At 36.5% G+C, this 15,726-nt stretch overlaps 2 protein-coding genes across 3 annotated transcripts; one reads left to right on the top strand and one right to left on the bottom strand.

The window, feature by feature from the left end:
- Positions 1-4,361: 4,361 nt before the first annotated feature.
- LOC103132737 (vesicle-trafficking protein SEC22c-like) lies at positions 4,362-8,918 on the bottom strand. The gene is made up of 7 exons (XM_007544533.2): positions 8,826-8,918; positions 8,235-8,446; positions 7,796-7,959; positions 7,490-7,657; positions 7,237-7,358; positions 6,699-6,764; positions 4,362-6,598 (listed from the first exon to the last, which is right to left on the bottom strand). Exons 2-7 carry the CDS (start codon positions 8,414-8,416, stop codon positions 6,398-6,400), a joined length of 903 nt encoding a protein of 300 aa, XP_007544595.1. The 5' UTR covers positions 8,417-8,446; positions 8,826-8,918; the 3' UTR covers positions 4,362-6,397.
- Positions 8,919-9,114: 196 nt separating this feature from the next.
- Positions 9,115-15,710, top strand: LOC103132738 (NK-tumor recognition protein-like). Of its 2 annotated transcripts, none has more exons than XM_016667562.1 (10): positions 9,115-9,200; positions 10,165-10,243; positions 10,680-10,754; positions 11,664-11,771; positions 12,124-12,168; positions 13,837-13,924; positions 14,691-14,720; positions 14,898-15,043; positions 15,194-15,380; positions 15,483-15,710. In XM_016667562.1, exons 2-10 carry the CDS (start codon positions 10,186-10,188, stop codon positions 15,679-15,681), a joined length of 936 nt encoding a protein of 311 aa, XP_016523048.1. In that variant the 5' UTR covers positions 9,115-9,200; positions 10,165-10,185; the 3' UTR covers positions 15,682-15,710. The 2 variants fall into 2 exon arrangements, with proteins under 2 accessions (XP_016523048.1, XP_007544596.2); XM_007544534.2 differs by having other exon boundaries at positions 9,121-9,208.
- The last annotated feature ends 16 nt before the right edge of the window (positions 15,711-15,726 follow it).

Genomic DNA, 15,726 nt, shown 5'->3' on the forward strand with positions numbered 1-15,726 from the left:
TTGACAAGATAATTCTAGAATTGAATTTATTTGAATCACATATCAAACTTATTAATTTTTTTTTTTTTGTAGTTTGGACATGTGTTCTGCCTTGCAGAATTATAGTATAAAGACCACTGATACTGTTTCACATTTTGTAAAGTTACAACCATAAATCGATTCAGCAGTTTCTTGTTTTATGATTCTTACTTGTCCACAAGTCAGAGAAGAAACGTCGTGGCTCAACAGCTTCCTTCTTACAACCTGTTTATCCAAAAAGCCCTCGCCTTATGAACTGTTGAGCATCCTAATGCCAAACTCAGGACCCACACAGCTGGAACGCATTGAGTTTAAAGGTTTCTGAGCTTTAAGAGAACACAGTAGGAATCTGAAATGAGCTGAATAAATGTTTGACTAAATCCTTTAGACAACACTAGGAGGCTGCAAACAAACCCTCCAAACACCAGAAATGTATGGGCATCTTTTTTTTCTTTTCTTTTTTTTATTAACAGTTCAGCAAATCTTGGTTTTTGTTTAGCCATAAAAACAGTCACGCTTGGCAGGTCCAAAAACCTCAACGTCCGACCATATTTAGAGATCAAAATATTTCTTTTTAGCTTAAATTTTATTTTCAGTCACATTTCATGTTTATTTTCAGTCCAGTTCTCACAACTATCTGACAACACCAATCAACAAGAACAAAGAAATCTAGCACAGTTTTGAGAAGGTCTCCAGAGGCACGTTGAGAATAACGTTACCCAGAACATCTTAAGATTGCACAAAGCTTCAATGGTAAGGCCGTTGTGGTTTATAATTGCAGTGTAAATGTACAGTAACCGTGACATGTGGCTTGCGTCATCTTTGAGAATTTGCAGAGTGAATGACTGCAAAGCGAATAGGATCATGTTATTCTCTACTCACATGGCTACAAAATCCAATTGTCCCACTCTACAACAAATACCACACTGTGATCCACCAGCCCTCATTTGCCTTTTAGAACAAAAGACTACTAATTTTAAGATTAAATCTTCAGATGAATTGACAGAGGTCAATCCTGTAACCTCTTCAGTATAAAATAAACTGAGAGAAGCCCATATATAACTTAATATACCGTAAGGTGTTTGGCACTTTGGTTGCTACACAAAACTGGTTGCAATCAAAATGATCTCACCAAGCTACAATGCCATGATCAGACACGTTGCAGAAAGGAGACCAGGCTTTCCCCTGGAAAGCCTGGTCTCCTTCCAGTTAGGAGGAAGCACACACAGCTCCAAATTGCGCAAATAGCCTGGATACAAGGAAACTTAGTGAAGTTGTGGGAAAGAGAAACCTTTGCACTGTATGTAGCAACGGGAAGCGAGCAGATGCAGGAGGAAAAACATGAGCAGCAGCTCAGGGTTTCAAATAAAAATAAATAAATCAAATTTGGAAGTTGTATTAATATTCATAGTAAAACAATTTCAAGCTGCAGAGACTCACTGGAAAACAAAAGGATTCTGGATCTTTTACACACAATTCCTTCTGACAGATAAACAATGACATTTGTACACAGACTGCATGTATCAACTATGACAATCCATCATCTATGACAATCCTAACTCTATTTCCCTCAAATTGGTTTAGTCTCTCTGCACTCCTCTACTCTATTACTGGATCTAACTTCAGTTGTTTCCTACAGAACATATGGGAAATAAAAAGGTCAAAGTCATAATATTACCTTGCACACATAACTTTGTCGGGGGCTCATTCACCAGAATGTCTTAAGGCGTGCAATTCATCACTTTTGATAGTCTGTGCATTTGCTTATCTGCAGCATAATAGGAGTCTTGCCATATCCATCATTGTCTGATCGTTGTCAGCCTCTGTCAGTAGGGGAATATTCAATATGAGGTGCCATCCTGAATAAAAACATAAATAGTTTTGGGATTCCAGCCTCATCCTATTTGCTTTCCCAGGAGGATGGTGTATTTGCCACAACACCAACCACACCCTTGAGCAGCAATATACTTAAAAACTCATACTTTTACAGATTCAAATTAGTTTTTTGTTTTGTTTAGTTTTTTGGGGGGGGTTTTCCACTGCTTTCAAAATGTAAACCTGTTTTAATTAATTCATGACATTTTGTAAGGCATGGATGGACGACTGGAAATGCAAATATTTTCTATCATTTTTGTTCAGAATTACCCAGATATGAACTTACAAGAAGTTCTCTGATGCAACAATCTGATTCATTCATAGTATTTCTGTGTAAAAATGTGAGCGTCACAGGATTCATTTATTTGTTCAGAAAAATAAAATAACATTTCTCATTTCCTGATGTTAGATGCTTCCTCACAGAGATAGCAAGACTCAAGGACCCGGGTATGACAGGGGAGTGATTCATTTGAAAACTTAATGGAAAACCCTGAAGCGGGGGCCATCAAATGGGCAAAAGACCTGTAACAAAGATTAAAAAGATAGGAGTGAGTGCCAAAATGACTCACTCTGATTAAATCCTTCAAGCCTCAGACTCATTTGACACAGTCCCACTCCAAGACAACAACTTTAGCGTCAGCATCACGCCTGACCTTCCAAACAAAATTATTTTAGGGAGTTTTGCTTCCTATCAGGATGAATGGAGAGCAATTTTTCTGAAGTAAAAAGGCCAAATATTCATTTTTACTTAATATCCTTGCGAGCTTATAATTTGAAAACATACTTTAAAGCAATCATATTTGGTTTGGTTCAAGACTTCAAAAATAAAAGCACTCAAGTGTAAGGCTGGAAATGTTACTGCATTAAAAGTTTAATTTATATTCATGTTTTCAAACATCTTTACTACGGGTGCTTTGCAGTCTGCACTGTTACGGCTTTACGTCCTGTCAGGAGTCTGAGTAATGATGTTCTTACTCTGCAACTCTTTGAACCCGGCACATAAAAAAAAAATTAATAAATAAAAAAAACAACAACACTTGAACGCGTGAGTGACATGAATGTAGAGTCAACATTTGTGCATATTCATCAGTGGGTGACATTACACAGCACCGAGGAAAGCAAAGTAGTGCGTCTGCCAAGAGGTCAGACCATTTTGACACATGGAAGTAATGGAAGTCTTCCTTTCTGCTGAATTATTCAGATGATCATAAGACAAACATTTATTTTAAAAGGGAAAATAAATGCCGCTGTTCTGTGAAGATGCTCGGGGAGAAGGGACAGGAGGAAAAATGTGAGCCATAAACATTTCACCAGGACCACCCATGCTTTTAAATACATTGGTGACTTGCTTTAAAATTGATGCTATCAGCCCTGTTAGAGAACTTCCAGTTGTTTCTAAGCTTTGAACTAAATGAAATAATAATAATAATAATAATAAAACGATTTTGTTTGGAGGTAAAGACTAATTGCTCTAGAGAAAAGGACACAAACATTTCAACTATTGCAAAGTAATGAAACAAAACGGATGACATTAACTGTCACTCAGATATGGAAGTGTTTTACTTAATTATGACTTCATCTCTTCATCAAATTTCTGTGCTGGCAGACCACAGAAGGATGTTGGTAATTGGTGTTTATGCTGGTTGAAATATTACTCCACTGTTTTACCGTTAGAACAGTATTTGGGTTTACAAGGTTGTAGACTGTTTCAGTAACAAATTCATAGCAAAACAAACTGTGCAGTGAGCAAAATCTGTTTATCATTAGTTACATTCTTATGGGAATAAATACCTGAGAGTATCACGAGGAAAAAGCCCATATTGGGGTTTCCACAACACCACTGCAGGACAATATTCAGATGCACAATGTTGTTATTCTCTGCAGTTTCTTTTCACGTTTGCAATGCTAATCTTTGGGCTTTGTCCTAACTTAAAGCCAAATGATCATGCATAGCTTAGAAGGGAATTATCTGTTCCAGTCAGACTGTGCTGTGAGCAAAATCTGTATCTGATATAAATCTGAGCTGCCAACTCTGCAACAACCTGTTGGGTTGACGGCCAAACTTCAGCATTGTAAACAGCGCCATCTGGTGTTAAACTAGAGAAACTACAGCGGTGCGTTTCTACAGCAGACGCAGGCATGATTTTGCCTCGAGTTTATGTGAAATTCTAGCTGGCGGTTACATCTCTAACTAAAATATAAACAAATAAATATGTAAATGTTGACATTACAAACATGATAGAAAAAATAAGTACTAAAAAATACTAAGTTTCAACTTAACCTATTTATATTTATCATATTTGATTACTTGAGGATCTGCAATGGGGAAATCAGTTTAATTGCTGACGAAAACATAATTTTAACTCCGTTTAGAATCATTATGAAAAAAAAAATCTAGTCAATAGAACACATATCCTGCAGTAAAACATAAATTATAGAGGAATAAGAATAATTTTCACTATTAGATCTTTTCAAATATTTGTAATTTTATTTTAAAAACCCCCAACTTTTTACATTTATCAATGACTTAATTAACAGGGAAAAGACAGATTCCATACATCTCTATTGAACCCATGATGCTAATAGCTACTAACATTAACTTTCACTGCTTGGTACGACTCAAACTTGCAACTAAAAGTTGTTGTAAAAACAAAACAATCATTATATGAGTTATTACATGACACTTCAACTTTTCATCTTCCTTTCATAAATTTGTACTCAAACATAAATGTGAGAACTTCAACCTAAAGGACAATGTGTTGATCCCCAGAAACATATAGAAAAATTAAAATATAAATTCACTCAAAATTTTAAACATTCAATAATAAAACCTTGACAATCTTTACATAATAGTGCAGCTTTTTAAAACTAACTATATTTAAGAAATCAGTGCTTTCATATCATTATCTGTTGAAAAAGACAGAACTAAAATGTCAAATGCCCTGATCAAAAATTTTTAAGAAGATTTTGTAAACCTACGAGCTGCCCACATCAATTTTAGTCGATTAAAATTTCTGTTTAAGAACCAAAACGCAAGAAGATTCAAGAAGGAAAGCATTCAAAATGTGATTTTGCATCCTTCTTACTTACTTAAATTAGGCACAAAGGCTACGTCACACCAAGTAAAAACGGGCTCACGGAAAAAACTCATTGATTTTGGAGTGATTAGTACTGTTAGCATAAATCAGACAGCTGTCTTTGTGTTTAATCCCTGGGGACTGTAGATCCTTACCTTAACTACAAGATATCCATAAGAATACAATTTAAAATTAAACATGTTGCATGATAAGACAGAGATGCTAACAAAAGCAGCTTTGCTTTACTCTATTGTATGCTTGAAATCCTCTTTTGCAGCCTGAATTAAACAATTTCTTAAAGGGTCGTAGAAACGCTTCACTCTAAATAGCCTCTGACTTTATTTTAGACACATTGTTGATATGTAAAATAGCTCATTTGAGTTTCCTTCACACAGGAATGGCTTCCATGCAGAAAAATGTTGTTACTGTGACTCAGTAGGACTCAGTACATCGTTTCTTACCGACCAGTCAGTCAGTGCAGATGAAGCCAAAACTGAAAGATTTCAATCACTGGCCCATTTCTCAGTTCGTCTCTACTTAGGATACATCTCTAGCTGATTTAATACAATAAATACTTAGAAGTGTAAGAAAATGTGTGCAGGTAGCAGAGGTTATTGAAAGCATATAAATAGCTTTAACGTCAAACAGAGCCTTCAGTGTTATAGCAGCTAAGCACATGCCTGAGAAAATGTAAAAAAAGGTAACTGAACCCAACCACTTTGCCCCATTTTAAAACAGGAACCGGACCATGTTTCTGTAAAAAAAAAACTTTGATTTAGGCTTTTGTATTGGATGCCTGCGTATTGAATCATAGAGAGCCAACAAGCAGCACTAAGAGCTATCCTTCAGTTCACCTAATGCTAATCCAAACTATAAAATAAGAAATTATGTTCCTACAAAAGCAACATGTTTTCACTTATAAAAACATGTCCTTCCTATCTTAAAAGTACAATAATTACAAACCGTCAGAGAACTTTTTAAAGCGATTATGCAACATTAACGAAAAGGCCTGGAAAAGCTGAAAAGAAAAAAAAAATGGAAGCAGAACACGAGTAAAAATGAGTCATACGATTAAAAAGTAGCCACCACTGTTGAGACTGGCTAATGGTCCCCATGTAGAAAATAGTGAGAAACCATGTATGAAAAAAAACATCTCTGGCTTTCTTGAAAATGTCTTTTTTTGTTCTTATTTTGATTTGAAAGCTTCCAGACTGACTGCTAGCCTTTGTTTCCTTGCCTTAAAAAACAAAGCTAAGACATCAGCTATGTACAAGAGAACGCTAGTTTGAACTTCCGCAACACAACTTCATTCATTGTCGTCTTCAAGTTATTGTTAAAACAAGTCCACCCACGGTGAAGCAGGTGGTTTACATATTCCTCCATCTGAATACTGGGTCGGCGTGGCACATTGAACAGTTCCGAACTCCTCACACTCCACAGTCGTCGGTTCTGTGATGGATTCTGCGAGTGAGGGTGAGCGAGGTGGAGAGGGAGGCGACGGAGATGTGGAAGAGGAGCTGCCATATGTTCCTCAAGCCGAGCAGGTACAAGTTGCATAGGACGATCACGCCTAAAAGAAGGAAGGACTTCAGCTTCTTCAGGGACGAGTGGAACAGGTAGAGGTGGCACTACGGACACGGTAACAAGAAGACGTGTTAGCCGGAGCTTGGCAAGAGGCTGTTACTGTTTGCAATGAGCAGCTGTGTCAACCTGCCAACCGTTATTTACCTGAAGAGCACAGCAGACGAACGCAAAGAGAAATGCCGCAACGTTCCAAATGCCTTCGTAGTCATCCTTTTGGAAAGGCACATTAAAAACAGTTGGGTTAGCTTCAGTCTTTGCTGACAATCTGCTTCTCCATATTTTAGATTAAATGAACCATCTAAAAATAAAGAAAATGACAAAACAGCTCAAATGCAATTGCTTTTTGTAACCGCTTGCTGTGTACAGTTCCAGTCAGAAGTCTGCAGATACAAATTGGCAGAATAAATTTGGGGCTTTTAGTAATTTATCTCTAAACATTGTTTGTTCAGGGTGGACTGATCTCATACAAAAAGAAGAATTAGGTGCAGAAGGTTTGCATATATAGAGAGCTGTATGCAGTTGTATTAAACTGCAGTTTTGAACCTGTCAGCTGTATTATGATTTCCAAATAACAATAAAGAAAAAGCATTCCACTACAAATAGCCAAGAATAGTCTGAACAAAAAAAAAAAAAAAAATCTTCAGCTGGTAAACCTTTGATCAGACCCTTGAACTGGTCACACCTGGAATGTGTTCTCTGCGAGGTGCACCCCACGGATCACGTTCAAGGACGCACACATGATATTTAGGACAAGAGAAAGGATGCCTGGGGCGCTCACTGGTTCAAGCCTCTGATTTACACCAGCTGGAATGAAAGAAAACAACAACATACCTTTATCACATTAAGATAGCGTAATATAAACCCTCCTAATACCTGTATTACTTTAGCATGAAGTATGAGAGACTGATTGTGAACTGCGTTAGTGGATGCAACACCTTGTTCTATGTGCCCATTTGCTGTCCCGTTGGTCAGCTCCACTTCATCCGAGTTGATCAGTTGAGGTGGACGGATCCTCAGGTCCTCTTGGACCTCTGCCAGAGTCACCTCCAGAGCAGGACCTCCACTCTGGTTGTACTGCTGCTTCAGTTTTTGAATAGTGCTGTCTATTAGGTAGAAATCATAACAATATTTACATTTGGATGGATAGATTCAACTTATTTTGAACACACTCTTCACTAGACAAAAGCATAAGAGCATTTGGTAGAAAATGTTTTGCAAAATATTTTTTTTTCTCCCCTCACCAAATTCCAAAAATGGATATGGCCTGGCTGCCAGGGAAATGACAGTGCTGTTGAAGCATGCGGTGAACTCCCAACGCAGGTCTTCTAGGAAGCAGAAGGCTTTAGCAACAGGGAGGCTGCTGTGGCACACGCTCATGTAGGATACACCCTCTGAGGAGACGAAGCTGAACAGGTGAGAGGAGACAAGGTGTTTGGTAAACAAGCAGCCCGGCACAGCGAGGCGTGGATGACCTCGTGTCGGCACCAGAGGGTCCAGGCATGGGCTGATTCCCGGCAGATATAGCAGGAATCAAATAAAAATAAAGAACTAGGACATTATCGTAATTAGAGATGAACCCGCAACTTTCCAGGGTTTTTTTATTTTATTTTTTTGGGCTATGCCTAATATGTTCACTTTCTTAAATAAAAAAAAGAATTGTTCAGGTTTCAGAATCCTTACTATATATTGAGCTTCTGGCCTTTAACGGTGCCCCTCTCAGGGAGACGGGGGAGAGACTTGCTGATGGTCCTGAGCTGCTGCTTCCTCTCCTGGAGCTCTTTATTGTGCTCAAAGTCGGTGGAAGCTGACAGAGGGAGTCCATCCCTGACCCGCACCACGAACGCAAACAGGATCAGAGACATGATAGCCTGAGTCTGTGGAGGATATGCAGCCTGCATGGGGCAGACGGAAAAAAGAGATGAAGATAATTACCATTTAAAACACTTTGCTTAGTTTGGCACAACAGTTATCTTGGGTGGTCATTATAACGCATATCAGACATGTTATTACAATCATATGTCTAATCATAGTTTTAGAAATGTAATTGGAAACTATGAGATTATTATGTAATGAACCTAGTGCAATAAAGATTGGATTAACCTGCAATCAACATACAAACGTCCAATTAAATGTTTGTATTAACGTAATAATATTCAGAGATTATTAATATGTCCTTACATATACTGCGTAAGAAGGAAAATAATTATTAATTTAGAAATTAACCTTAATTTATCATGTTCATTTAGATTACACGTTTAAGTTACACCTTACCTCATTGTTATGGAGTTCATGCTGCACCTTGTTACAATGCTACTGTAAGTTAGCTCACAACAGCATCATACAAGCCAATCACACTGCTCACTGAAAAGCCAACCTCCGATAAACAACCTACGAGGGTAATTAGTAATTCATATAAACAAGAGTGAAGAGCCTATAAACAAATGCGAGTAGGACGGCTGATTTAAACTGTCCAGGGAGCTAACTTGATTTCTGTTTCTGGATAACAACCACCAAAACAAATCTTCTACGGTACAGCAGGAGGGACAAACTTCCCAAAGGAAACCCCTACTCTTAAAAAGAAGAAGGAAGTAGCACAAGCTAACGGTTTACCGTCAGTGACTAGCTCGTTTTACCCGGCTAGCTACTGTACGTGGGTAAGTTATTTAATATTAATTAGCTCTAAATATATAATGCGAGTTGGAAGCTTTGAATAAATTTGTGTAGTACCCGGATAAATGTTTTTAATGAAAGAAACGGTAGATAATGCAATGGAAGTTGCTACGCAAACAGCACCTAGCGCAGCTAGCACTAGATAGCTGCGAGGTAGCTAGTGCAACCATTTTGATAGCGCCTATGTTGTTTGTTTTACCAAGTGAACAATGTATTGTCATTTTATTGTATTTTTAGCTCTCCTAGTGAACTGTAACACAGCTTTGTTGTCGTGTTATATTGTGACGGAATTGCAATAGATGGCATAAATGTGTTCTTTTCTAAAAAGGTTAATTGTTTTTCTAAAGTGGGATGTATCCTTAAATTTGACAACATTGTTATTTTTGGGCAGTTTCTCTTGAATTTATTTTTGGGGTCCATAATAGCTGTTTTAACACATTTTAAATATTTTTTCAGCTTTACTATGACAACTTATGTAAAGTGTGGCCACCTTCCTTATCTTTAACTAGTTGAACACAAATCCAGCTGTGGAGCTCTAAGGACAATGTAGGATGAGATCGCATGACATAAATAAGCTTTAATGCATTAAGATAGATGTGCAGTTATGAATACTCTGCACTACTGTAGAATATCGTTTGATGTTGAAATAAATTGTTCTCTATTTTTAGCAGTGTACAGTTGCAGTCTGAATGTGACACTCCCAGCTAAACCTCCAAAGTAAACACTCTAACATAATACACATAATGCAACCAACACAATGCAGTTCTGTGATGGTGGTGGGGCCATCAAGTCAAGAACACAATCACTTTAAGCTTTTCATCTTAACTGTGTACATAGTTTATTTAATCACAGGCACAGCAAGATCAGGACTAATAGAAAAGTTAATTTAACTCTTTGGCTTTTTCTCCTCATTTTCTTTGTACTTGCCCTGTGTTTTTAGGTCACATGCACTTTGATCACAATGGGAGTAAAAGACCGCCCTCAGTGTTACTTTGATGTGGAACTCAACCGGGAGCCAGGTAAGGAAATCATTATTTGTCAAATTAGGAGAAAACAAGTAAACAGCACAGGTTTCATTTTTAAACCATGAACTTTTAACAGAAACCTTCACTGTGATATTTTTTCTTTAATTCTAACAAATGAAAGTGAAACACACAGTGGTTCACTAACCTGATAGACTGGTTTGGTCTCCACTGTTCCAAATCAGTGTATCAGCTTTGAAGGGTTGTTTGGAAGTGTTGTCCTGGAGTTGTTGTTTTGTTTTTGTTATATTTGTGGTAACTATGTACTGTAAATAAAAGCGAGAATGTCAAGTTGCTGATTATGCCTCCTGGTTACATATCCAATATTTCTTTTGTTATTTTCTGTCAATTTTTCTTTAAATATGCTTTTTTTGTTGTTGTAAAAAAAAAAAAACTTTAATAAATGTAATAAATTCTCTCTTGCTTTCTGTAGTTGGGCGCATTGTCTTTCAGCTGTTCTCGGATGTGTGTCCCAAGACAAGCAAAAACTTTCTTTGTTTGTGCACGGGTAAGTTATTTTCACTCAGCGGTGTTTTTCATTGTATTATTCATTCCAGGCATTCAGCAACATTTTGTGTTTAGGTCATTTAATGAACTGGATCTTGACTGGATTAGATGTGAAACCGAACAAGCTGTTACTCCTAATGCTTATTTAGCCAATATATATCTTTAGTAATAGTAATCTGGTAGATTTATATATTTTATAGTATACAACAAAAAAATTAAATAAACAATGAACATACCATAGATTACTATGGTATGCGATTATATTGGTCACCCAGTAAATTTGCTCCCATTGATTGGAGCCCTAGAAGTGGTCTTACATCCAACAAAAATCATAAATTTGCATACAGACAGCAGAATTATCCCTCTTCTTATTTCCTCTACATCTCATTGATGGAGATTGGATTGCTTCGGACTGAATAGTTGGCTCGTGCATTTGTACGAAACTGCTTTAATGAACACAATTTGCTTGTTTCACTTTTATTTTGATGGTTCTTTTAGAACAGGGTAACCCTACACCATAATTAACCAAACCTTGGGACATTTGTGTTGGCAGTGAAATCAGATACTATGTCTTATGTCAATAGAAGCTTCTAAATTAAACAGGTTCATCTTGTAAATGTAGCACAGATAATCCAGAGGGTGATACCTTTATGCATTTTTTTTTCCCAGTCAGAGTTTTTAAAAATTAAATAAGACAAAATATTTTTACTGTCCAGCATTGACTTTTAGTACATCTGGCTATTGGTATCAAGTGCTTTAAAATGCAGTAGCTTCATCCCAAGACTTCCATTTCAGAACTACTTTTACGTTTTTTTGTTTTTTGTTTTTGTTTTTACATAGAAGCACTTTCTAGAATTGTCATTCAGTTTGTATTTCTATGAGAGTTTGCTTAATAATTGTGTTGTTTCAGGTGAAAAGGGAACCGGGAAAGTCACAAGGAAAAAACTGTGTTACAAAGGCTCCACATTTCACAGAGTTGTGAAAAACTTCATGATTCAAGGAGGCGACTTCACAGAAGGTAGCAACATAAATATCCTTGCTGCTTTGAAAGTTTAAGTAACTGGATGATGTTGGATTAGCGTCTATGTTTTAGAATGAGTTTGATATCTAAGGATAGACCTGTGCAAATAAAAACATACCAAAAGTGGAAAATATGTTTGTTGATTGGATGCAAAGAGTTTTTCATTGAGGTGCCTGAACCTAACAGGTTCACTGAAGCTTTGCTAACTTGGAAACCTACTGCTTCCTAAAAATGGCAACAACGTCAAAAGGTGTTTGATAAGCAAGCTTTGATCATTAGGTGTTTTGTTTGCTGTACTATGTTAATTTGACATAAAAAAAATCTAAGTTTATTTTCTTTATGGCTGCAGGAACTGGAAGAGGAGGGGAATCAATATATGGTGGCTACTTTGAAGGTATTTCTATATCGATTCATATAATAAAAAAAACTGATAATAAATGTGTGTTTCAGTATTGCAATCCTGTGCTATTTGAGCAAAGCTCTGCATGTTATTTCTAGCTGAATCATTAATTTCTTGTGGCTTTCCCAATGTGTGAATTTAATCAAATCAGCATGGGAAGTAGCCATTCTCGTTACTAAATGCTACCATCCTCCTGCTAAAATTATCAACATATTTTTTTATTTATAGAGTGGTCTTTTGCAAAATGAGAAGGTAAGAAATGTGCACAGTTCAGTAACACCATGCCAACATAGTCATCACAACAAGGTCTGACCCAAAAGTTTACATGCCCTGACACACTTTCCATTCAGTCAGATATCCCTTTTGTCCTCAATGTTTGCCTGCAACCTGCATTTCTAGTGTCTTTAGATCGGATGTGACAGATATAATGCAATTATTGACTTGATGACATGAAATATACGATGGAGACTGTGGAAAGTAGGACCTACTTCACTTTTGAGATTTTAGTTGTTCTAGAATAATAAATAATTACAGAGCATTTTTACAATGTAATGCAATCATTTCTCAGTTTGAAGCATATTTCTCCAAGGTTTTCAGTTAAGTTTCTATCATACCACCTTGGATAATTACACAGTTCCAACGCTCCAGTTCTCTAATAATGAAAGATCATCGAGACATTGGTTATATGAGAAAATATAGTCTTACAGGCAAATAAGAGAAAAGAGTAAGTTACCATAAGACAAACTGTCTCAGAGGAAAACACTACAAGTTCAAGAAAAAAAAGTTTTTATAGCAGAGGCTATGATGTACAGGTTTGGACTGTATATGCAGAGATTATTCAGAACAATGATGGAGATGTGCTTCATTAATCCAGATGTATATTTGTTTTTTTTTTTTTTTAAGATTCAACCATTTTTAAATACACTTTTTGTCTTACTTTGTCCTGATTTTAAATTCAAACTCAAGAAGTGTGAAAGAAAACCCACATTACTGTCATTTTTGGACAAATTTTTGACCTTGCATCACTTGAGTCATGCTCAGAATCTTCTTTTAAAAATTTTATTTTTTTATTGTTGAAGTTATCACTGCATGGCTGAGCAGCATCTGAACAGCTAGCTCTGTTTGTTCATGGGTTATATATAAAACCAGCTATGACAAAGCAAATTATTTAAAAAAAAAAAAAGTTCTTCATTTTAAATTCAAAAAACTTAACAAGAATATTTTATTTTACATTAACGGGAATACTAAATCGCATTTCCAGGCTTACAAACATTACTGACATTGATTTATATAAAGTTAAGAGATTACAAGTCTTCTAAAGGAATTTGATGTTTTTTATCTTTTAGAGTGTAAGTAGGAGAATTTTACTCTATATAATGTATTTTTTTTCTAACCTAAACATTTAGACTTTTAGCAAGTATCAGGTTTATTAATGAAATCGACAGAAACTGACAAACTCCCTGTAAATATCTTTAAGCTCAACAAACCACCAGTTTGAAGCTTTAGAAAATTATTTAAACATTTGGGTCCATAGAAACTGAGGAGAAACGAGGGTTATGATTTGTGGTTAATTATTATTTTTTTTTATCTCCAAAAGTATTTCTATTAACACTAACTGGGGAACACCCTCTGAAACTCTGATTCCCCTCTGTCTGTTCCCAGATGAGAATTTCATTCTCAAACACGACAAAGCCTTCCTGCTGTCCATGGCCAATCGTGGGAAGAACACCAACGGCTCCCAGTTTTTTATGTGAGTAAGACTCAATTCATATAAAGCACAACTTTCATTCCAACTGAAGCTCTGTCTTAGTTTTTACTTCCTGACCCTTGCCCTGTTACGACCCTGCAGAGTAGTATTTGCCACCTAAAATCCCCTCTCTCTGTATGTGTGTTAGATTTCAAAGTGCAGAGCAACATTGGATTCGTTCTTTTTTTACCTACAAATGTGTTACATTTTTTCTCTTGCCGTTTTTGTGTAAAATTTACAGAAACTCTAGCATCCTGCTCTTCCAAGGTAATGTGTCTCAAAGGCTGTGCTTCTCTCTCTCCTGACTTTTCTTTTTCATGTTGTAGTTTTGTATTTTCAAACATTGTTTATTTTTGAAATGCTTAAGTTTTACTAATACGTTCAGGCAGATCACGTTATTTGGACTGAAGGATCTCCTGAATCACAAAAAGACATAATCTTTATCAGTGTGAACTTTTCCTTCACAAGTAGATACTTGTGAGACATTAAAGAGGATTTGTCTTTTTTTCCTCCATTGATTTGATCAAATTAAAACATGATTTTACAGCTTTCTACATTTTTTTTTATTGATAATTGAAAATTTAAAGTGCAAGATAAACCAAGAGTGGTTCTGTATGCTACATATTTTTTTGAGACTTTTTTTTTTGTGTTATTCAGTTGCAGCCTCATGTTTTGTGAGTGATTTGTTTTCTCAGTTATCAATGTTTTCATTTTTTTCCATGAACCCTTCACTGTCATTGATCGACTCAACTGGATTAACTACAAACAGCACCACTAAAATGGCTCCTCACCTTGATGGGTAAGACGCTCTTCAGTCATTTCCAAATATATAGAAGAAAAGAATCTCACCTTTTGTACTATGAAAGGATTCATAGAATGCGTCTGAATGACTTTCTTCATAAATCCAAACGGAAAGCAATATTAAATTTGGACTTCAATTGTTCCAGGAGTACATTTTCTGTTTATCTCCGTCCAGCGTCCATGTTGTCTTCGGCCTCGTCATCTCTGGGTTTGAAGTGATAAAGAAGATTGAGGGACTGAAGACTGATTCGGCCAGCAGGCCATACGCTGACGTGAGAGTGGTCGACTGCGGACAGCTGATCACAAAGTCTGCGAATGATGGTTGGTGCAATGTTTTTCTTGAAAACCCATGTTATGCTCGCTTACGGGAATACGTTTTTATTTGACAAATATCACTTAATTTGATATCACTAAATATAAAATGCATAAACCTTTATAATATTCTTAAAATTTAAAACTTTTTAATTTCAGTGCTTGAGGGCAAGCGGAAAAGGACTTCATCCATCACCTCCAATGACTCCGATTTTTCATCGTCTGAAAGTGAATCAGAAGAAAAGCTCAAACATCGAAAGCGACTGGCAAAAAGTAAACCATCTAAAAAGAAAAGGAAAGAAGGAAAAAAGGCCAAGAAAGCTGAAAATGTACCTTCTAACCAAAAGTAATGTTTAAACATTTAAAATATTTCCAAGATCAAGATTAATTCTTATGATGTAAATACAACCATGCAAGTATATGTTTGGTTGCGTTCCTGCTCTTTAAGGTCTGCAGAAAAAGAGACGGCAGAAGGTGAAGGTAAACCTGAGGAGGAGAGGGAAACGGGTGGGAAGAGGGAGAAGCCTGTTGTTCGGCCTGAGGAAATCCCACCTGTGCCAGAGAATCGCTTCCTGCTGCGACGGGACATGCCAGCGCAGGAGGACAAAACAGAACCGTTAGTGATCAAGATTATTACAGAATATTAAACACGTAAGACACACCTCAAAAGTATTCAGTCCCCTGGAACTTAA

This window comes from Poecilia formosa, unplaced genomic scaffold (genome assembly GCF_000485575.1).
Source record: "Poecilia formosa unplaced genomic scaffold, Poecilia_formosa-5.1.2 Scaffold1264, whole genome shotgun sequence".
NCBI classification, from domain to species: domain Eukaryota; kingdom Metazoa; phylum Chordata; class Actinopteri; order Cyprinodontiformes; family Poeciliidae; genus Poecilia; species Poecilia formosa.

Coding starts and splice junctions, on each gene's coding strand:
- LOC103132737 (XM_007544533.2), bottom strand. CDS start 8,416: ATGTCTCTGATCCTGTTTGCGTTCGTGGTGCGGGTCAGGGATGGACTC. Junction 7,960..8,234: donor GGCCAGAAGCTCAATATATA/GTAAGGATTCTG, acceptor TCACCTGTTCAG/CTTCGTCTCCTCAGAGGGTG. Junction 7,359..7,489: donor AAATGGGCACATAGAACAAG/GTGTTGCATCCA, acceptor CTTTCATTCCAG/CTGGTGTAAATCAGAGGCTT.
- LOC103132738 (XM_016667562.1), top strand. CDS start 10,186: ATGGGAGTAAAAGACCGCCCTCAGTGTTACTTTGATGTGGAACTCAAC. Junction 15,044..15,193: donor CACAAAGTCTGCGAATGATG/GTTGGTGCAATG, acceptor TTTTAATTTCAG/TGCTTGAGGGCAAGCGGAAA. Junction 15,381..15,482: donor AATGTACCTTCTAACCAAAA/GTAATGTTTAAA, acceptor CTGCTCTTTAAG/GTCTGCAGAAAAAGAGACGG.